The sequence below is a fragment of the Cebidichthys violaceus genome, unplaced genomic scaffold (assembly GCF_023349555.1).
Source record: "Cebidichthys violaceus isolate CVI_PGR_0920_01 unplaced genomic scaffold, fCebVio1.0.p SCAF_1, whole genome shotgun sequence".
In the NCBI taxonomy this organism is placed as follows: Eukaryota; Metazoa; Chordata; class Actinopteri; order Perciformes; family Stichaeidae; genus Cebidichthys; species Cebidichthys violaceus.
The window spans coordinates 18,545,856-18,568,095 of record NW_027176262.1 but is presented as its reverse complement, the minus strand read 5'-3'; the positions used below and the strand labels follow the sequence as shown (position 1 = coordinate 18,568,095).

At 41.9% G+C, this 22,240-nt stretch overlaps 1 protein-coding gene across 1 annotated transcript in view; it reads left to right on the top strand.

The window, feature by feature from the left end:
* Positions 1 to 21,711, top strand: part of tyw1 (tRNA-yW synthesizing protein 1 homolog (S. cerevisiae)) — a 54,300-nt gene extending 32,589 nt beyond the window's left edge. The window contains exons 15-16 of the mRNA XM_068713303.1: positions 13,341 to 13,508; positions 20,150 to 21,711. Of these exons, the coding sequence (XP_068569404.1) occupies positions 13,341 to 13,508; positions 20,150 to 20,371 (390 nt within the window). The 3' untranslated portion in view covers positions 20,372 to 21,711. The remainder of the gene's footprint in view (positions 1 to 13,340; positions 13,509 to 20,149) is intronic.
* The last annotated feature ends 529 nt before the right edge of the window (positions 21,712 to 22,240 follow it).

Below are 22,240 nucleotides of genomic sequence, written 5' to 3'. Positions count from 1 at the left end.
GCCTGCACATCAAGCGTGAAGGCACGGCAAGTGATCGCGGCACTCTGTTGTGCACCTCTGAATTTTTGTAACTTGGCGTATCAGAGCTTGTTCAGATGTGACTATCACAAGTATTTTACTGATGATAATGTCTAGGGATTACTCAAAGAAGGCTAAATTGTGTTTTAGGTGCTTTAGAAACGGGAGGTCTTCTCAAAATTGACATCTGAGTAAATATTTAGCAGCCCAATCAAATTGTTTACAGGATATTCACCCTTTGTTTCTTTATAATGCATGTATAAGGCTTGTATAAAGGCAATAAAGTAGTCCATGAATATGAGATATGAGTTGACAGATAATTACAATCCCTCCTCGGCATCGTGGAGGTTGTTTTATGGCGTTTTGCCGGTTACACTCGCTGTCTTTCTGATTCTTGGCCTCTGGCGCCTCGAATTATAATGCAACGACGGCGCATAGAGCACAAACACCTTTGTCTGTGCTCGTAGCTCACGCGCAGTCTGCCAAGGCTTGCCCTACGGAGCCACGCTCGAGTATAAACAAAGCTTAACTGAATAGGAGCTTCCAATTTTGCCCATGTGTTGTTTGTGTTCAGGTAGCAATTGTAAATAGAATTCATAGAAAAAAGGGATTCATTAGTTTATGGCACAATGGTCTGTCATACTAGCTGGATCATCACTGAAATGTCCTGGAACTGGATCTCTATAGAGCGGGAACCCTGCGGTGAGAGGGTTCGACAGTAACATCGTCTCATCCTATCTTATCAGAACACAATATCGACTCTGAGACTTGACCTGACTTAGTTGTGTAGCTGCTTCAAATCTGAAAATAAACGACAGTGTCTGGTGTGACTGCTGCGTTATGATTTCATTGTTTCTATCTAGTCACAGCTCTCCCCATACAAGGTTGTTTATTTTGTCATCGTACAACACGGTTGCACAACGGAATTCAGAGTGTAGTCCTATTTTGCTGCATCAGAAAACCTTTGTTATATGTGGAGGGTGGAGGATGAGTTCAGCAGCCGGAGGAAAGAAGCTGTTTTGAAGTCTGGTGGTACAGCAGCTGAAGTAATCATACTTCATGCTGTAGTATGATTATTTATTTATTTCTTTGTGCTGGGTCCAGCATGTTTTTTATACATTTTTAATGAGCTTGTCCAAATGAGCTGTGGACATTAAGGGACTCGGCAGTGCGTGTCTTCCTCTATAGCTGCTACATCTGGTGGTATCTGAACTTTCCCCCATTATTTTAAAGCCCTTTGTAACCCTTTGTTTAGGGTGCTGTTCTGTATTATTACACTTCTTCCCCTTTTAAGTTCATCTTTTCTTTGAGCATAAAACAAAAATAATCAAACTAGGAACTTTTGTTCTTTGTTTTGATAATATATTCTACCTCCTCACTGTAAACTGTATTGTGAATGTGCTGTCTGGTGCAGTTTATCCTCTGTTCCTTTGAAACAGTGCCTACACTCTGAATTAGGCCAGCACAATTAATGGTCTCCACCTCAGATAGCAGAGATAAGAGGGAGCCCTGACCTTTGAAGTCAACTTAGGCTGAGATTCAGTTGATTTCTATTTTCATTCCACTGCGGGGGTGCGAGATAATTGGTTTGAACAGATAATCTGCTCATTCTCATCCTGCCTCGCCCCCCAAAAGAGTTGTTCCGATACCAGTATCAGAAAGGCCTCCGATATAGCCCAAAATGCTTGATCAGGTATCTGTGAGTATGCGAGTCTATGCACCGATCCTATATCATGTTATCCTCTTCATTTCTCTGCTCATTCACGCTACACTAAAACAATAACAGCATGTGTCCCTACGTCCTGCCCGACTCGCTACTGAGCATGTGCGACTCTCAACAGAGATGAGAAAGAAGCGAGACGGCTCGCTTGTAAGCTTACGTTGCACATGCGCAGTAGCGATCAGGCAGGTCCTAGCAGACGGTCTAAAGTTAGCCGTGGCTTGCAAAATGTCAGAAATTTGTCAAAGTTTTACACTGGAAATTTATATTTTATGTATATTTCAAGTTCAGGTATTGGTAAGAAAAAAACCACACACGCACTCCCCTTGTGGTGTGTTCCATTATACGCGTCCCTCATCCTAAAGGCCCTGCCATAAAGGGAGAAGAACAGGTGGAAGGCTTCCCACAGACAGTTAGCATTCATGAAGCACCTCTACCCACACGGAGCTCTCATGCAGGAATACCTCCTCGCATCTTAAATTCCCTGCACTACCCGGTAACCAAGTTCCCTCACTCTCCGCTGGGATCCCACTGCTCCCAGAGATCGCAGTTCTTTCTTCCTTTGACCTTCACGTTTGCAGGCTCAGATCACTGAGCTGAATGGTTTCTTTCACAGATGCACAGATTCACACCTGGGTACTGCCCAGAGCAAACGCTCTTATCCAGCAGCAAGTGGAAGCATTGTTTTTCTGTGTTAATTGTTTTACTCACAGACACCTTAACAGAGAGGAGCAGATTCCAAATGATGAATCATACACCATTTATGGAAGAGCTTGCCTTTATGTTTCTCCACTCATTTACATTTTTCTTTTTTCCCTGATCACACTTGTGTAAGCTTCTATATCGGCCCATATTTACTAAGTTATGCTCTTTGGGCATAATCAGTAGATAATAGATCATACGCTGAGCAAAGTAAAACTGTTGATAGTCTTATAAAGACAGTAGAACAGTTTTGCTGTCTTGATGCACAACATTGATATCTGCTTTTGAAGTGTCATCTCTGAGAGAGAATAATGATGAAATGTAATTACACATTCATATTTCATTGAAAATATGCATTTAATCAGGAGACAGATTTTCTTCTCTGAAGCAGCAGGAACAACTTGTTAATGTGCTCTCCCTGTCTACCTTCCTTTCCTCTGGTGTTGCATCATGCTGCTGATGCTGCAGAAATAACAGCACACCAGAATTAGTTATGGCTCAACTTATTTTGTTGAGAACGTGCAGGTGCATACAAGACTGTAGGTAATAAAGTTGTTGCCTCTTGCAGCCTATTGATTTAACTGTTCACACTAGACACTTTAGCACTATCTGCAGATCATCAGTGAGCCAGCGTTGCAGTAAACAAAACGGCAGACCAGTGAAGATAAAACACACGTCAAGCTTGAGCTCACAGTTCATACCGATTTACTTTTTGTTTTTTAAAGGATCAGAGCGGGGTTTACTTCATCTTTAATCTGAACAAAAAGCGGATGGCTTAACATTGGAAAATGTATCAGTTTTTGCAACAAATCTGGCATATTTACCTTTATGATTTATGGTTGTCAATCCCTATGTATCTGTGATGTAGCTCCACATTTCAAAATATTTGTATGTAATTTAAACAAACCATTTGGAAGATTGTGCAGCTTGGGTTTGTATATTTCATCGAGATTGAAAATGCATTCTTAATTTGGTTAATTTCATATTAAGTAAGTTAAGAAAAGTGGGGCTTCAAATCCAAAGCCTGACTTGGATGAGCCTAGCAAAGGAGGCGGGGCTAAAGTGGTTCCATAAAGGCCAGTTAAAGTTCACACCATCAGACTAACTCGAGTCAGGTTTAAGTAGTCAAGATACTTGAGTGTGTATGCTATTCTCAAGCAGTGCAGAGCAACAGTCCAGTTTAGATGATGTGGGACATTGTGATTGGCTATTAGAAATCCAAATCAGATAACAGCAATCCTAGATCTAGAGATCCAAGAAAAGTTATGTCAATTGGAATGTGTGGGGGGGTCTAAACGGGCTAAAATGTAATAAAATATTTCAACTAATAAAATGTTGCGCATAATTAATTCAAACGGTTAGTATTACCATGAAACCTGCTGGTTATTACAATATTGTATACAAGAATACATAGAAATTAAGCCTCACTCATAAAGTAGATCAGGAACTCTGGACAGTTAGCCCGTCCCTGACCAGGTTAGTGTCCCAGCATAAGTTACCATAGTAACTGAGCTTGAACTATCTTGAATTTGTTTTATGGAACCGAATCGACTGATAATGAGTCAGACTAACCAAAATGAGCCCGGCTTTTTCGGTGAACTTGCTTTATGGAACAGGACCCGAGTGCTCAAACACATCAAACAGTTGATCATAGTGCAAAAAAGAGACGCACAGCCACACGTTCGTACCAACATTTATATTCACATTTACTACAAAAAAAGTATTAGACTGTCAGCACTGTCAGAAAACTGCAGCAGTATACAGGTTTTCTACTCACAGTAATGAGACGAGGGAGCCGGCGCTGTAATGAGGGGCTCCTCTGCAGTCGGAGGGTTGAAACATGCGGTGTGGAAACAAAACTCAACTTTCTAAAGGGCCAACCGGCAGGAAAAAAAAGTGTGTGTGTGTGTGTGTGTGTGTGTGTGTGTGTGTGTGTGTGTGTGTGTGTGTGTGTGTGTGTGTGTGTGTGTGTGTGTGTGTGTGTGTGTGTGTGTGTCATTTTCCCCACTAATGAAGTGTTTTTGGGAATCTTGCTGGCCTGGCAGGATGTTCCCATATTAAAACTAACAAGCTCCTCCCATCAATCTTGCGCCCTAGTTCCTCTTGCGTGTGCGGTGACGCGCCGCGTTCCTCTCATCTCTTTGTCGATAACGCTGCAATGAGTAGTTGTGAGAGTCAATTAAGATACAACTTTAAAAGCATGCCTTATTGTTTTTTGAGGTTGTCAGTCCGACACGCTAATTCAACCTCCGTCATCGCGCTGTGTGAGTCGCTTTTCAAACTGTAGTCACTCATTTACAGCACTGCTAGGGGACAGCAGGATGCAGCCAGGCTCTCTGAATTGTCAGTCTGGAGACAAGTATACAAAGCTTTACAAATTGTCCAGTATGTAAGACTTCAGATTCACACATTCAGCAGATGGAGGAATACGTCCTCGCTGGTCCTCAAGTACATCCAGTTCACTGTCTCCAAAGAGTTTCTCTTAGAGAGTTTCTTATTAATGTACATTTTTCTCGTGTTTTTGTGTCTAAGAAACTAATGGAGACAACCATTTTTGAAATTGGTCCGATATTGAGTGATCCGGCTTTTACTTGATCCAGTCTGTTTGTTATTGTGTGTCTCGCTCAAGGTGAAATCAGCTCGCATATAATAACAATTTCAGTCTGTCAAAAACAAGCACTTTTACTGGACACACATCGAGAGGGAGGAGTTAACCCGGTGGCCGATTGCAGCGTTCGCTGGGACACAAAAACATGGGAAAAAAATGCTTGCAAGCTACCGAAGTAACCCTTTAAAGAATATCCAGAGCATTAATATAACATCAAACAACTATTTTGCTATGTAAAGACCAAGGACTGTATATAAGAAGTGGACGTAGTCATCGTGACGTCACCTGTTGGTTTGTGATCTGCCGTTATGAAGCCTCGATGATTTCGGTGATTTCACCGTCACCATCTTGGATTACGGCCGTCGGCATGATGTTTTTTCTGCAACCGATGAACGGAAGTGACCATTTTTGGAATGCGGAGGAGTGTCGTAGTGACACGGGATACGGCTCTGGTAGCGGCAGCGACCTGTCACTCACAGTAAGCCCGCCTTAAAACATTCTCCTCTTCATCATCTATTTGTCTCTAAATGGACCATCATTTGAAGAAGACTTGAAACTAGAGATTGAGACCATAAACTCATGTTTACAATGTTTACTGAGGGAATAAATCAGGTGAGAAGTAGAGTCATTTTCTCATAGACTTCTATACAATCTGACTTATTTTTGCAATAAAAAAAAAAGAGAATGCAAGTTTTAAGACACTGCCGCATTAGCTTCACTGGGCAGAACCGGAGGTTGCCACCATGGTAAAGAAATAGTGGAGTCATGTCCACATGAGCAGAGAATCTCGTATCTAGCATCGACTGCCTCACATGTCTGTGGTGTAGTGATGCACCCATGTTCAGCTCATTTCCATTTACTTCCCCCAATCCTTCTCTCTCTGCTTCTTCCCATCCTCTTCACTGCGTTTAAATCTGCTCTTGAACTCAAGTTTGTCATGTGTTGTAAATGTCAAAGCAATTTTTTATGCAATCTGCTCAAAAATGATTTCAACCAGCTGTGTGGCAACTAAAGGATCTCCAACTCCTTCTTTCCTCTAGATTAAGCTAATCTTTCCTACTTACATGGTCTGCTTTATTGCTACTTAAATAATCAACAACTTGCTCAAAGAAAGTCTCCGCTTAATGACGGGATTTATGATGTGATGTTAATGGGTGGGGAAAAAAACCCACACTTCTGAATCTAAGTTGTCCCCTGAGTCTTCGCTGGCTTTTCTATTAAAGATTTCTCGTAAGAGTGTCTATTGATCCACGTGGCATTTTGTTATATCAGAGAGCACAGCACTAACAAGACAGCATGGAGCATTGGATTGGACAGGCAATCAGAGATACCCATCAAATGTGTCTGTGCGGAGTGCACACAGACTTTTCACAGGAACTGAGACGTTAACATTATTAAGCTGTACTCACATTTTCCCCTTTTTGTGTAAAAAAAAAAAAAAAAGGAAGCAGTGCCTGATCAAAGAAAGAACAAGAGCAGAACAAATCAATCCTTGACATTTTTCTTATGTCCTGGAGGATATGAAGATGGATACCAATTAGGGCTGTAACTAACGATTATTTTAATAATCGATTAATCTGTCGATTATTTTTTCGATTAATCAATGAATCGGCGGGGAAAAGGCGAGTGAATAAAACGTGTCTTTAGTCTTGCAAACTATACCACCCCTGCTTTACTACTGTTATTAATGAGCTAACGCTAACTTGTCATGCTTGTAAAGCAGGATAACGAGTAAACAGCAGCACCAGGAGAGCTACTGGAGGGACGTTACGTTCCTCACTTCAAAACGGAACAACAGTAGGATTCTGTAGTGACTAACCTGCTGTTGAACTCTTCCTCCTCCTCAAGGACTCCAACATGTTTACGTTTTAGGTGTTGAATCATCACCGTGGTTCTCCCGTGCCGTGCCATGTCGCTTTTGCACATCTTGCAATTAACACAGTTTTTCGATTTATTTAGTGTGAAATGCTGCCACACCTTGGATGACTTAGCTCGTACTGATTTCTCTTCCTCCGCCATGTGTTTCAGAACAACGTTGCGGGTCTCTCCAATGGTCTTTCCTCTACCTCCGCTCCGCTCCGCGCTCAACTCAACTTTTTTTTTTATACTCAAACATCTCAGTGACTTATTGAGTGGCGTAATAATCACGCGACACAACGAATCGATAATGAAATTCGTTGCCAACGCTTTTAATAATCGATTTTATCGATTCGTTGTTGCAGCCCTAATACCAATAAGCATAAACACATGCACAAAAACCCCCTCTATGAACGACACGAAGACACCTCTGTTGTCCATCAATAGATTCAGTAATTATGATAATCAACTAATTGCAACTCATTTATCAGTGCTGAACATTCTCTGGTTCCATCTTCTCCAATGTAAAGATTTGCTGCTTCCCTGTTTTTATGTCATTGTGATGTTAATATCTCTGAGGTTTACACAAAAGCAATTTGAGAACTTAGAGCGGGTCAACCTGCTTTATTTTCAGAGTTTTCTAAATGGACACGCCCACTCAGCCGTTAGCAAAAAGCAGTGCCGTAGGTTACCAAGGTAAGCTAATCAATGAGGTTATGTTTAATGTGAACGCTAGCTCTAGCTGAGTGGACATTAGCTGCTAAGTTTGGAAATAACTCAAAGGATGTTGTATGTCTACTCCCATGTGCTGCAAGGTGAAATTCCAGTTTTTGTCAATGGAGTCTAACGGCTTTAAAGAGAGCGTCGGAAGACGTCTGGAAGACTTTAGCTGTTATATAGCCATCTTTAAAACCACATGACTCCATTGAGCGTCTGCCGCTGCCTCGATCGATCGATTGGTTAGTTTATTGTTTGACATTTGGATCCAAACTAACGAGGTGTCTACAGCAGTAAATTGCTTAGCTTCCGTGCCAGGACTTCTGTCTGCTTCATTAAACTGTGAACGTGCCTACCGCCATCTTAATTACTGTGCGTAATACATGACTATGGATATGGATGTATGTTTGTATCGTCATGCAGAAACCTACATCAGGTCATGTGGGAAAAGGTTTTTAGAAGCACTTTGGGGAAAATAGCATTTTAACGCTAAAACATGTACGTCCACCAAAATTTGAATGTTCCGATTTTAATACATAAGGAACACCACTGGGAAGCACATAATTATATAAAACCTAAGAAGACCCGCCCATTAACCATTAACCATTTTCTGACATTTAATAGACAGACCTATTAGTCGAAAAAATAAATGAAGAGATTAATGGCGTCAACATCAGTTTCAGTGCTACTCTCTCGCAAATGATCATTTGGCGATGGTGCAGCAATGTGTTTTAATTTTCATATTTCATACCCACCTTTGGCCTGGCATTTGGCCAAAACCCAGGTCTGCAGTTGGTAAAGATTAATCTCCCTGTCTTCATAAATTGTTTTTAGTGTTTCATTTCCTCAAAGTCTGACCTTCAGGACGGTGAAAATCAGAGTAAAATCTTCCTCTAATCCTGACAATCAATTACTTAATCAGTCTCACTGGCAACAGATAAAAGGTCGCTGTCAGGCACTCCCTCTCTTTCTCATCGCTCTCTTGTCTTTCATCTCTAAACGTCTCTTATATCTCTGGCCCCTCCTCTCTCCTTCCTCCTGCCCATGAGCAGCGTATGGTTCTCTACTGAACAGACGAACCCCTCTGGCTGCTGAGCTTCAGGCGAGCTATCGACCGCAGCATCATGAGCTCAGTAATTAGTGCGTCCCCGGATGGACTGGTGGCAGTATGATGGAGGGAGTCGCTCTATCTCAAATTAACCCTGACTGATGGGAGACCAGGGCTTCAGCGTCAGCTCTGTGGTATGGCTTAGATAGCAATAATAAAGTTTATGTAAACTATGCAATATAACAAGGGTAACAAATTGCTTCAGAGACGCCACATGATGGTAATCATTATCAGACATGACTTTGAAAGAAGGTTACAAAAATGAATCTCAAGGTAGGTTGATATTTAGGTTATTCCAAATGCAAATTCAATGTAGGAAAGCTAAAATACAGGATACGAGGTCTCCTTTGTTTGTGTAGTTAAACGCTCATCTGCTGTGTTTTAATTTAGCTGGAGATGAAGTCAAATTTAATACCCACTGCCATAAAGCAAGGGATTTTAAATGATAGTTTGGTGCGAAAATAAAAGCATCTGAAAAGGCAACAAATTACATTGTCTATTTTCAGCAATTGCCTTAATTGTCATTTAAGTTTACTCTTGGAGTTATTTTTGGCATTGGAAGCATTTTTTCACAATGTTGAGTGGGTTTTCCCTAACTATATAGACAGATGGGTAACAAATAAAAGAAAAAACCAAGTGTTGCATCTATCCACAGACTATATCTATCTATCTATCTCTAGCAAATGTGGACTAAACCCTCGTAGGCCCAGGGAACAGCTGATTTTGTGGCAAGCAGACGAGTGGAATTCATGTCATATCTGACCCGGGTTCAGGTTGGTTTAATGTTCAGTTGGTTTAATGTATCTACCTACCTATTGCTCTCTTTCTATTAGGGATGCTCATTTTTTTGTTTTTGTTGTCTGATCGACATCCGACCCCTCGATAACCGATCATTAACTGTTAACCGGCAGTTTTATTGTGCATGCTGGGGTTGAAGTGCCTAACAAGCCGCCGGGCTTCAACGATAACCGATAAACAAACGGGTTGAAGCTATCATTTATTGCCAGCTGCACTGTATGAGCCAAACAGGCAACTGAGTCCCCAGTTCCCCCATACGGGACAGTTATTATTCACGCTGTTGCGTGCAATATATATTATCTATATATCTCTATATCTATATCACAATCTCTCTATAAATCTATATATACCTCAATATCTCTATCTCTACATTAGATTGACATGAGTTGTGCGTGTATTCTTCAAGATGAAGTGTTGGTCTGTAAACATGATGTATAGCTTGGGGATGCGTTTGTCCCCCGTCACCAGCAGTAGTAACCTTTTGTTATTGACCCATTAATTATTAGTCCGTCATCTTACGCGCTGGAACACATTCATCCTGCGCAATTTACTGTCCTCCGTCCAGTTGTTGTCCAATGTGTACTTAATCATGTCGGTGTTGCATCAATACCACTTAGCTGCCACGGGCTCCTCACTCGCCAAGCAAGGAAATGGATCACCGCAAGGGGGAGAGAGGGAGAAGGTGTTGGGCAGAGTTGTAAATGTACAGAGATGAATTAGGTCAAACGCACACAGCTTTGTTCTGTGCACAGTGAGGGGGGCCTTGACGATCAGCCTGTAGAACTTCCATTAAAGGCGAAACACGTAGGTTATGTGTGCACAAGTGAAAGGCTCTTACTCTTTCCGTCCTTCTCTCCCAACGTCCTCAACGATACAGTTCATTCATTCCCTCCGTATATCTCCGAGATCTGTTCCTATCGCTCGCTCCTCACGACCGGCCCATTCCTGGTGATGTATACCGAGTCCCGGATAGTTAATCTTTTATTCAGCGGGGCCTCCGGGCGAGGCTGATAACACCAAGGTCCCTCATCATTTCTGTCCAGCGCCCATGGCCTGCCCCCCCTCCCCCCTCCACGAGCAGCACCCTTTTTCTCTCTGACTCTCAACCCCCTAAAGGTGCGATTCACTTTCTGTTAAGTTTTCTGCTGCGCGGTGAATTCACAAGCAGCTCCCTCAAAGAGGTATGTGGTGAAATTACTGAACAAACGGCCGCAGTTCACGACTGGATGCAGAGATCCCCTTAAGCCACCGAGTGGACGGGTCAAATAGATGTGAAGTGGCCGGGCCAATGGAAGGAAGTTGTAAGAATGTCTTTTTGTGTGATCTGCCACAGAGGAAAACGAGCACATAGGCGAAAGGAGGAGTGAGTTTTTCTCGTTTCCTCAGACAAACCCCTTCTTTCATGGGTATAAAGTCTATTATGTGATTTAGGACACCAGCCTCAGCAATCAGATTGTTGGAGTTTTGATATCTGGTGAAACATCTGGTTTTTCATCTTCCCTGGTCGTTACATTTTTTCAGTGTTCAGAACAGTTCAACTTCTCAGAGTGAATAGAGATTATTTGCCAGAATAGTGCTGCAGGATCCTCTTTTCATAGCCTCGTAAAACAGTTTTAACAACATCAAAAAAAGATGCATGTAAATAAATAAGATATGCAATGACGACTAAGTAATAAAGCAGAACTTAATGTTTCTTTGTGTATGGTTTAATGCTATTTATATTTTCATATTTTAGCACCACTTCATTCAAATTATAACTGCTCCCAGTAACAGCAACTACCCAGTTATGACTGTATCTCAGTAAAAGTCTGGCTAATGGGGCTTGTAACCTCAGGTCTTTCATTGGTTTTCACCAAAGATTATTTCAACGCAAGACTGTAATATGATAGAGTACGTGGGGCGTAAAGCTGTGCAGCAGAGGTTGATTATGAATGCTCACTGGAGCAATGGGCTTATATAGGTTTCTCTACGTCCACTGCACAAAGGTTTAGTTTGCTGCTGTTTTTTTTCTTTTTAGAGATTATACAGTAACCGGAAAGACAGAATGGAGAATGGCTAAATGCTTCATCGTTAACATGCTCACAAACATTTTCGCACACTCACTCACTCACTCACTCACTCACTCACTCACTCACTCACTCCTCTTGTTTTTCTTCTACTGGGTGAGGATCAGACAGTGTTTTCTGGACAACACTTCAGAGAATTACGGTAGCACTGTAGCAGCTGCTGCCTTGGCTCCATTAGAGCACGCTGACACACAGGTGGTGTGTGTGTGTGCACGTGCACGTGCACATTTGTGTGTATAAACATAAAGGCTTGGTAACAAATGTTTAAGTGACTAAAACAACTTTGACTGATTTCAAGCATCAGATGCATCTGCCCCCTCTACAATATTATTTTTGCGCAATTAAAGGTCCGTCCGGCTTAAATATGATTTTTTTTTTTTTTTAGGGACTTAAATTTATATCATAGCCCAGATTTGGGAAACGAGTCATGAGTAATCTGATATGGCAACGGGGGTGCATGTACATGCTGCTGATGGCCAGTCGAAGAAAAATAAGATGGATGAATGCAGCGGGATGTCGGTGACTGTTGAGCCCACGTCTTCACAGAGACCTGGATCCATCGTGGTCCAGGATCAAGCTGCACTTGACGGGCGGACAGCAGGATGGAGATCAGGACTCCGGTGGGACGAGAGGAGGTGGACTCTGTGTTTACATCATGATGCTTGGAGCTCAAACACAGTTAAAGCTGACGGACAAAGTTTTCGCCGTGTTGAATTTTGAATGTGCAGATGTCGGCCATATCATCCGCCCAGATAATAGTTTGTGTTGCTGCTGCTTACATTCCTTATGATGCCAATAAAAAGAAAGCACTACATGAATGTACTGCTGTTTGTCCTGAGTTTGTTGTGTTACAAATGGGCTACAACTGAATACCGTTATGCATCCCTGTGTTGCATAATGACAATAAATGATCCTTGAACCTCTGAATCCTTGGATATCACAGGGTACTGGTGTGGAGCCTCCTGCAGAGTCCTTCAGTTCATAGCGGGCATCAAAGACCCCCCCCCCCCCCCCCCTCCCCTTCTCACGGCTCCCTCACACCTTTCTGCTCTCCGCCCACAACTCGTCAATAGTTTGTCTCTGCCATGGGGAGCTGCTGTTCTCCTTCTCAGTGCCTCGCTCCCTCCTCATGGCTTGTAACCACAGCACAGCCGCTATTGATCAGAAAGCGCTCAGCGTCCAGCCTGATTGATTTCCATGGCCGAGGCCAGATGGTTTACCGCTTCCTACTCCATTTCTCACACCCGCTGAATGGGACGATATATGTCAACTCTCAAGCTGCTGCTGTGTGAAGCCTTTTAGTCAGTCATACACCCAAGACTATATTGTGCTCCTATTGTTATATATATATATATATATATATATATATATATATATATATATATATATATATATATAACCCAATAGAAGCACAAAGAAGTTACATCTTTTTGTATCTTCATGAGTTCATGAGTTTGTTTGTAATGTATCTGTATATTATTAGATTTGATGTTTCAAATGCACTATTAAGGTTACCGTTATCTTTGATACTAAAAGTGAACCTTTAAATTATCCCTCACGTAGAAGTGATATTCTATATGTTATATATGTATTATATATATATTCTCATCAGGCCTAAAAGTCCAGTACAGGTCAGGCCTGTTACTTGCAGAGTTGCTCTTTTCCGCGGGTGAGTGAACTGCAAAGCCCCTTTGGTCTCTTCTGTGCTTCTTTTCTGTCCCTGACCTCGTGCTCATGTGTGTGCAGGGAGTGACGTACTGCGGGGAAAGCTCCGCCAGCAGCCTGACCATGGCCAACGTCCCCTGGCACCAGGAAGTGGTCGCCTTCGTCCAGCAGCTGGCCGACATGCTGCCTCAGTACGAGATCGCCTGCGAACACGAGCACTCCAACTGTTTGCTCATCGCGCACACCAAGGTAAGAGAGCTCCGTATCTGCACTCTGAACCAATCGAACATCGTGAGTCCTAAAGTTAGTGAGCTAAACGCACAGCAGGACTGACCGTTTCTGTAAGTTATTATTATTTTAGAAGTTAGTGTAGACTGTACACTCACTTTGCTGACAGTATTTGGTGCACCTTACTGTTTTTGCACACATTTCACAGTCAGTGGTCTCAGACGGTGGATACTGCGTGAGCGTCCTCACACATAATAATGACTAATGTGATGATCCGCTTTGCATCGGTTTTTATTCTGCGGCAGCTCTTTTCAGACACAAACGCACACATCCTTCATCTCCTTTTTTTTTCGGAAAGGCTTTCCAGACAGAAACTCACTGCAGTTCCTAGTTTCTTTTAAATTGGTGTTTTTTTTCATGCCTTATTTAATTTTTTTTATCTAATTTAGTCTCCCCTCTGCTTTCCTTTAGAAATATGCAACTATCAGAGCGGTTTATTCTGACAGCGGCTCACTCGCCCCAGAAAGTATCCATGACATGCCAGTATGCCAGGACAACTATCAATCAATAATGAATGAATGATGATTAGTTGCCATGTTGGAGCTCTCTTAACAGCAGCACCTCTCTATCACACACACACACACACACACACATGAACATTGTGCTTGATGTGTAACCTAAGTTTAGTGTACTCCTAATCCTCCTTTGTTTTTATCAAACACTCTTCCTCTCTTTCTGGGTCCTCCAGTGCCTGGAGGGATAACAGGAGAGAGAAAGAAGCCACATAATGTTTGTTGTTTAGTTTTCTACCACACAGTGTCGAAGCTTATTTTACGTGTTTGTGTTAAATGCTGCAAGAGTTACTTTTCTGAGAAGCAAAAAAATCACAAGAAACGGCTCCAAGCGGTTTCAGGGTTTGCTCAGTGAATGGAAGTGAAAAAAGAATACATTAGTTATTCCATTAGTTATCAAAAGGAGATCGCATAGAGGAGCCTACATTTGTGTGATTTGAGGTCAGAGACACAATAGTTTGAAGTGTCCGAATCAGAAACGATTAAATGTCTTTTTTATGACAGACCTTCTTTATGTATTTGGTGCCGTCTGAAGTTTTGTCAAACAGCAATATTACCCTAACTGGACTCAACTGTTGAACGTCTGTGAGATCAAACAATGTAAAAATCCAAGTTCTAAAGAATTGATCATATCTATCTTAAATCTTTACCATAACTGTGAACTTGATTCTTCACTCAGCACTTGTCCTGTTTCTGTGTTTGGAATGGACACGAGACTGCCTGTGTCTTATCGGTAGGCTACTCTCGAGATGGACAATCACTGTGGCAGTGGATATAGTGTGTGTGTGTGTGTGTGTGTGTGTGTGTGTGTGTGTGTGTGTGTGTGTGTGTGTGTGTGTGTGTGTGTGTATATATATATATGTATATATATATATATACACATATTAATATATATTAATGTGTGTGTGTGTGTGTGTGTGTGTGTATATATATATATATATATATATATATATATATATATATATATATATATATATATATATATATATATATATATATATATATATATATATATATATATATATATATATATATATATATACACACACACACACACACACACACACACACACACACACACACACACACACACACACACACACACACAGTATACCCATTAATACATGTTCCAGGAAATTTAAAGCGTCACTATACAGTTTGAGCCTTTCAATCGTTATATTTCTGTCATTGGCATACGGACCTACCAACAGTGCTGCTGCCATCTTTATGATTCCTAACTAGGGCGGTTCTGTAATCGTTAATTACCATCTTAAAATGAGATGGGATTATATTTTCATGAACGAAGTTAGGAAACATGTTTTCTGTAATACCAAAAACTCACCCAAAACTGAGATAAGATAGGATTTCAAGTGTAGGAGGCTTCTGCAATGAGGCCCCTGGTTACACAGATGAACTGACATGTAGGCGCCGTGTATTAACGCAAACATCATCATCGTCACTGTCATTACCTTCTTGAAAACACACACACACACACACACACACACGCACACACATTTGCCTGAGACAAAAGAGGTGTTAAACATACAGTTGTTCACTTTATTCCTCACACACCGGCAAGGACACTCGATCAATAATTCACAGAATTGATTCCACCTTTCTCTTTTCACCCCTCTCTTCTTTCCTCTTCTGTCTCCTTTTTCGTCCCTCTATCATTCTCTCACCAACACCAATACAACAGGGACCATTTTTGCAGCAGCTTAAGACGCCTCAATTCATTTGCACCTCCTCGCCTTCAACTGTCACCGTTTCTTAATACACGCTCTCATTCTCTTCACATCTCTCCACTTCCTGCTTTCAGTCACGCAGATCGCAGTGTTAGTGCTGGCTGCTCTGAAGCAGCATCTCTCTGCCCGTTCACTAACAGCTCTGGCTGAGCCACCGTGAGGAGAAGGAACAGCGTTTTGCACTCACTGCATGTTTTTTAGGGCTTTTTAGAGGAGCTTGCACTGCAACAAGTTATCAGGGTGTGGATGCAGTTGTGTGTTTCTGAGTGGGACAAAGGTGTTCTCACACTTATTTGTAAAACTTATTGTTAATGTTCCGAGTGAAAAACTCTGTCCTCTAATGATTAAAGTCACTAATTTAAGAGGAAAAAAACCTCACTTTAGATTGCAAGGTTGGATCAACCTCATCGCACTGCGGTGGAGCCAGCCGTCACTCGCATCTCTGCGGTCAAATCAGCCCACGCCTACATTGACTCTTCATTGATGTTACGGCCCACTTACAGCTGAGAAGGGGAGCGAGCAACAGAGGTAGCGACGGTATCGAAAGGCTACACGTGACTAAGTCCGTCTTTCATAAGGTGTTAATAAAGGGTATACTGTATACAAAATACCTATTGAATACCTATATCTATTGAAATAACATTCATTTGATTATAGTCACCAGAAATATATAACGTTTGTCCCTAATAAAACATACAACAAAAAGAAAGAAAATACCACTACATTGTGAGGGACATGTTTTTAGTCTTTGAAAACAATCAAATAAATAATTCCTGAAAAAGATACATTTGATTTGAGGACATCTGTCAGACAGAAAAAACAAGCATTTATACTGATCAGTTGAGAGGTATGCAGTGTTTTTTTCATAGCACCTCAAGTATTCAGATTCTCAGAGAATTTCTGAGTTATTTCTGGCAAATGTATGACTTTATAATCTTAGAGAATATCTTTTTTTTTCACCTAAATGTATGACTTTAAACTCAGAAAATGATTGCAATTTCATAACTCTCCCCTGGCTTTGTGATGTATCTGTATGTTTTACCTACAATGGCCCTAACACGCCGTCGTGCTGTCTTGGTTAAGACAGATACTGACGACTTTAATTTTTTTCTTTAGTTTGACAACTTACGTTGACTTACTCTTCACTTTTGGGCGGTCATCAATAATCCAGCAGTTTGGGAACTGGAGGCATTTTTAGCTTCCTCCTGCGAACGGAGGGTCTGATGTTTTTCTGTTGAGTGTCTTCGACGTCCTGAATGTCTCTTCGTGCAACACAGTCTCAGCAGGAAGAGAATCCAGAATATGAAGTCCTCCTAGTTTTTTTTATGTAACTTACATAACAGCAGAGTTTATAATGCATCACAGGAAAGCACACTGGGTTCGTGTGTGTGTGTGTGTGTGTGTGTGTGTGTGTGTGTGTGTGTGTGTGTGTGTGTGTGTGTGTGTGTGTGTGTGTGTGTGTGTGTGTGTGTGTGTGTGCACGCTTATTGCACAGTCCTCAGATCTTCTAGCTCCAGTTGGACGATATCACTGTTTGATGTCGTCCCTTAAAAGACATCAGAGGTGTGTGTGTGTGTGTGTGTGTGTGTGTGTGTGTGTGTGTGTGAGCGTGTGTGTGAGATCACTCTTTAGCAGCAAGCAGTGATAGATCCTCCCTGCACTGACACTTCATCATCGTTAGGGATCTTCTCGTTGATGGGCATTTCTCTACCTCTCTCGCCCCTCGTTCTACTTTCTCTGCCAGTCTTTTCTCTCTTTCATCTCCCCTTCGTTCGTCTCTCCTTTCCTCGTCCTTATTCTCCGTCCTCTTCCATTCGTCTCTGCCCCTTTTTTTTCTCTCTGGGTAGGCTGTTATTGAAACGCCACAGTCACAAGCCTCTCAGAGATGATCCTTCTGAGATCTGGTTACAAGTGTAACCAGATACACTGTGTGTATAGATCTTTCTCAGTTGGTGGAATCAATTGTTTCATCACCACTTTGCTGACAGGTCTGTAGTATTTTTCACCACATGGGAGATATTGTAGCAGAAATTCTGCCCTGACTCGTAATAACAACTTGATGGCATTAAGTGAAAGGCTTGTTCTGTACAACATGGCAGGAAGGCAGCGTTTTGTTTGTTAGTGGCTGCTTCAGCAACACAAAATATGTGTCCCTGCTTAGAGACGAGAAGAGGACATTGACAAATAATTTGGGTCGCAGTCTGAAATTATTTGAAGACTGTATGCAAAAAAAACAAAAAAACAGACGGGGTCGGCCATCACTAAAAAGAAAAACAATTTCTCCAATGACCGCATGGAAAATGTAATTTACAGAACAAATCTCCGCAGTGTAGCAGACTGAGATGAGACGTGATGGCCTTCCATTACTTCTCTGAATGTGTGTGAAAGTACTGCACAGCTCATTGACCGATGCACATACATGCGGGCGCCTCCCGCGGCGCTCGGAGGAGAAGCCGTCATCGGTGATCGGCTCCGTGAGTGAAAACAACAGGCCGCCGTGTTCTCATCCCAGACGGCACAGCTTCGCTTTGTTGCCTAGAGACCGAAATTGTTTGCCAAGATGCCGGCCAAACAAATATCTTCCTTTCTCATTACTAGAATCATTACCCCCCCCCCCCCCCCCCCCCCCCCCCCCCCATCTTTCTCAGGCCTCATCAGTAATGCAGTGGGTCGCTGCTCTCTTAACGGTCGCAAAATGGCTAGTGCTCAAAAACGCTCAACTCCTTGACTCCCTCAGCGGGCCGCCATCTCCGAGAGGAAAAGTCTTTCGCTCTGCAAATAAATGCGAGTCCTTCATGACTACAGTCATTTTTGAGCTGCTGCTTTTCTGAGAACGTCAGTGATGTAACGTTGACGCTCTTTTTCCCCTCCCGTCGTGTGAATTACAGTTTGGCTTAGGGAAGCCGTGGTGCACACACGGGGGTCCGGGCCAGAGCAGCCACCAACCTTTTAAAATGCTAAACGCTGAGAGCTAAAAGCACAACAGTCGTCCCAAAGAGACGACCCGGCACCATTTTGCACCCAGTCACAAATTATTTAAACAAAATGCCTGGGCGATTAAAGTCATCAAGGACCGTTTTAAAAGATGAGAATTTGCTACACGTCGCCACAGAAGGCGCCTGACTTCAGAGGAGAAAGTTGTTTTGTATGTAATGCCGACTTTGCTTGCTCTCCGTTTCTTATCACTCTTTCCCATCTCTGCAGACAACAAGTATCGACTGGAGAGCGCAGTTGCATGCTGGGAAAGTAGAGGTCATGCTCTCCACCCCTGTTTGCTGGTTTGGGAGCACAAGCAGGATTAGAGAGGCAGAATAATTTCTGTGTTTCCGTCACAGTCAAAAGCTCAAGCTGGTCTCTCACTCACTCACTCACTCACTCACTCACTCACTCACTCACTCACTCACTCACTCGCATGCACACTCACTTTTTGCCTCCTTCTGTCCATTTATTTCCCTTTTTTTTCCTCTTTAGCGAGATGGATGGCGAGTCGGGTGAAGGCGTAGCAGTGATTGATAGGAGAGATCTGAGGAGAAGAGAGGACGTGGAATTGGTGAATCCGCAACAATTTAAAGACTTAACTAACAGCAAGCTGCAGATTGAAGAGCGAGAAGCTCTGTGGGTCTCTTTGATCACGTCTTTAGATTATGAACACTTTGCTACACAAGCGACACTTCCCTCAGCGATTGTCCATTTATTTCTCCCTCTGTATCTGAGCATATTGCTTTGCATTCATTTGTATAAATGTGCTGGATAAGAAAACCCTGTATATTCTTTATTTGCTTTTGATTTGCAGTTTTTGTGCAGGTCCTTCAAACGTTTTTCAGATTAAAGCTACTATGAGGAACTTTAATTATGTGTGGATGTTGGCGGTCCTTGTGGATGAAAGTGTTAGTGCTTAGGAGCACCAGAGTCCCTTTAGAAAATCTCATTTCACTGCAGCGGGTGTATGACAGTCTGCGTCCAAGGGCCTTAATTAAAACAGATTTGTTATTGCGTTCTCCATACAGCTTTTCTAATGCGATACTTCCGAATAGAATAGAATAGAATAGAAGCACGTCTGTTGCAGCATCGGTGCTGAAATATTTGTTGATGTTACAAAGGCTAACAGCAGCGGTGAAGTCTTTCCATTCGGTTACTCTGTGTTCCATTACTGGGACATCCAGTTGGATTGCTTATGTGTTTTTAAAGGACAGATCTGTCCAGTTATCATTACAAATGTCTTAAAATGCTTTAAAAAGGTTGCAGGTTTCCACGTACAGATCCATGAACACTACTCGGATGGCCGCTGCTCGCTCATTTTCCATCACCTTGTTTGTCCCCCCCCCTTCTTTTTATGCACTTTCAGTTCAAGGTGGATGGCGAGTGGTGGACGTGGATCGACTACGAGCGCTTCCAGGAGCTGGTCCAGGTTCAAGGGGACAGCGGGGGACAGCGCGGCTTCTCGGCCCTGGACTACATGGCCAAGACTCCCGGCTGGGCTCTGTTCGGAGCCAGCGAGCAAGGCTTCGACCCCGTCGACAAGCGCTTCCAACGGCGCCACAAAACCAAAGACATTTCAGGATGCTGATTGATGAGAGAGAAAGGATGAATAGGACGGGGACTAATCTCTAAAGCAAAAAAAAAAAAGAAGAAATTTACAAAGTAGGGTTCAATGTTTATCCTCGTTGAGTTTTTATTTTTTTTACTGTTCTTAGCTGCCCTCATTCTCACTCAAACTCTTTGTCCTTCTTTTAATTTTTCTTCAATTTGGATCTGTCGTTTTATTGGCTTGATCAGCCAAAAACTGTCCGAATCAATTGCTTTAAACATATGTTTTAGACATTCCCCTTCACATTCACTTTAAGGGCTTCTCTTGCTTCCTATATGCACCTAGATCTTTGATACTCATTATTATAAATGTCAACGGCTTTGATCCGTAGAACCATCTAGCAGCAATATGGTTTTCATCATCGTCATGTCTGACATTTTTTTCTTAATAATCAAGGTTGGAGTTAGGCAGCTGACACGATTAGCATATAAGGAGTAGCTCTTCTCCACATGTCGTCTGTGGGAGCGACGCTCTCTCAGACAGCCGTCCTGCTACTCATTAGGTTGTATTTACTTGGGTGGTGAAAGAAAGGCTTCCGCTGGGAGGGTCCGGCTTCTTATCGCTCTCTTTGTGCTATTTTTATTTTTTATTTTTTGCACTATTGCACATTCCCAGCAGTGTCGGCTTTGCTTGGTTTCAGCGCTCTGAGCCGGGATGGTTGACTGTATCGCAGCTTTTTACTGATAGTTCTGTCATTCTGACATGTTTGCTGTAGACAAGTGGAAAAAGTGGACAATGTTTTTTAAAAAGAATAATCATAATATAGTTTTTTTTAATAACTTGATATCATAAAATATGAGAACATTTTGAATATGACTGTTACCGGTTTTGCCGTATTTGAGCTATACTACCGAAGGATGACATTTAAAAAAAATAATAAAAATTAAGTAGGTAAAGCCACTAGAAGGGATCATATTTTATTACAGTTTTTTTATTGCAGTTTGAGAAAGAATGAATCAAAATTCATCCCTGAACACAAAATTGAGATCAGCGTATTCTCAGGTAATGTCAAGTCTCGTATCATCTCCCAGCTCTTGGGCACAAATATGAATAAACTCAACGTACTGCACATTTGAAATCGTCATCCAACTCCCAATTGTCTGCTGTCTGATCTACAGGATCAGACTCCATGAGTATGAAGAAAAGCATCATTTACTGATATTTTAGTGAATTCAGATGTAAAAATCCTTAAACTTCTTTTTTTATTTGAGTCTAAATCAAATGTGAATGTTTAAGTCTGTTTTTATTGGTTTCGACTCCCTGTTGGGAGGAACAGCAGGTGTGGGGATCCATCACTGTAATAAATGTATGTGGATTAATCTGCTTTGTCATTTGTGAATTTCATATTCAGCACACACACACACACACACACACACACACCAGTGTATTAAGGCACCGTCACACTGTATTTCAGGAAGTCATTGTATTGTCTTTTTTTTTTTCCTTTCCTTTCCTCCACTTTCCAACAAAGTGGGAAGTTGACATTTTAAGACTACTGTAATTGTGGCGAAAGCTTTCTCGGCTGCACTTAGAGGCCAACGGAAGAGCTGTAATTGAACAAGGATGAGACAGAGGTGAAGTTCTGAAGAGATACAACTGTACAGCAGCTCCCAGTATTGCTTTTAATGTTTACTTTGATGTAATTTGTTGCTCCTGTTGCAGTTTAGAAATGTGAATCGGCAGTAAGTTAAAAGTATTTGTGATTGAGGCAAATTCTTTTCTCTCTTTACAGTGTAGAATAGTTGATACAATATAGAGGATGTGTATTAATGTTATTTATCAATAACGTGATTACAGGTAAGGCACATAAACTATTATTATTATTATTATTACAGACGACACACACGA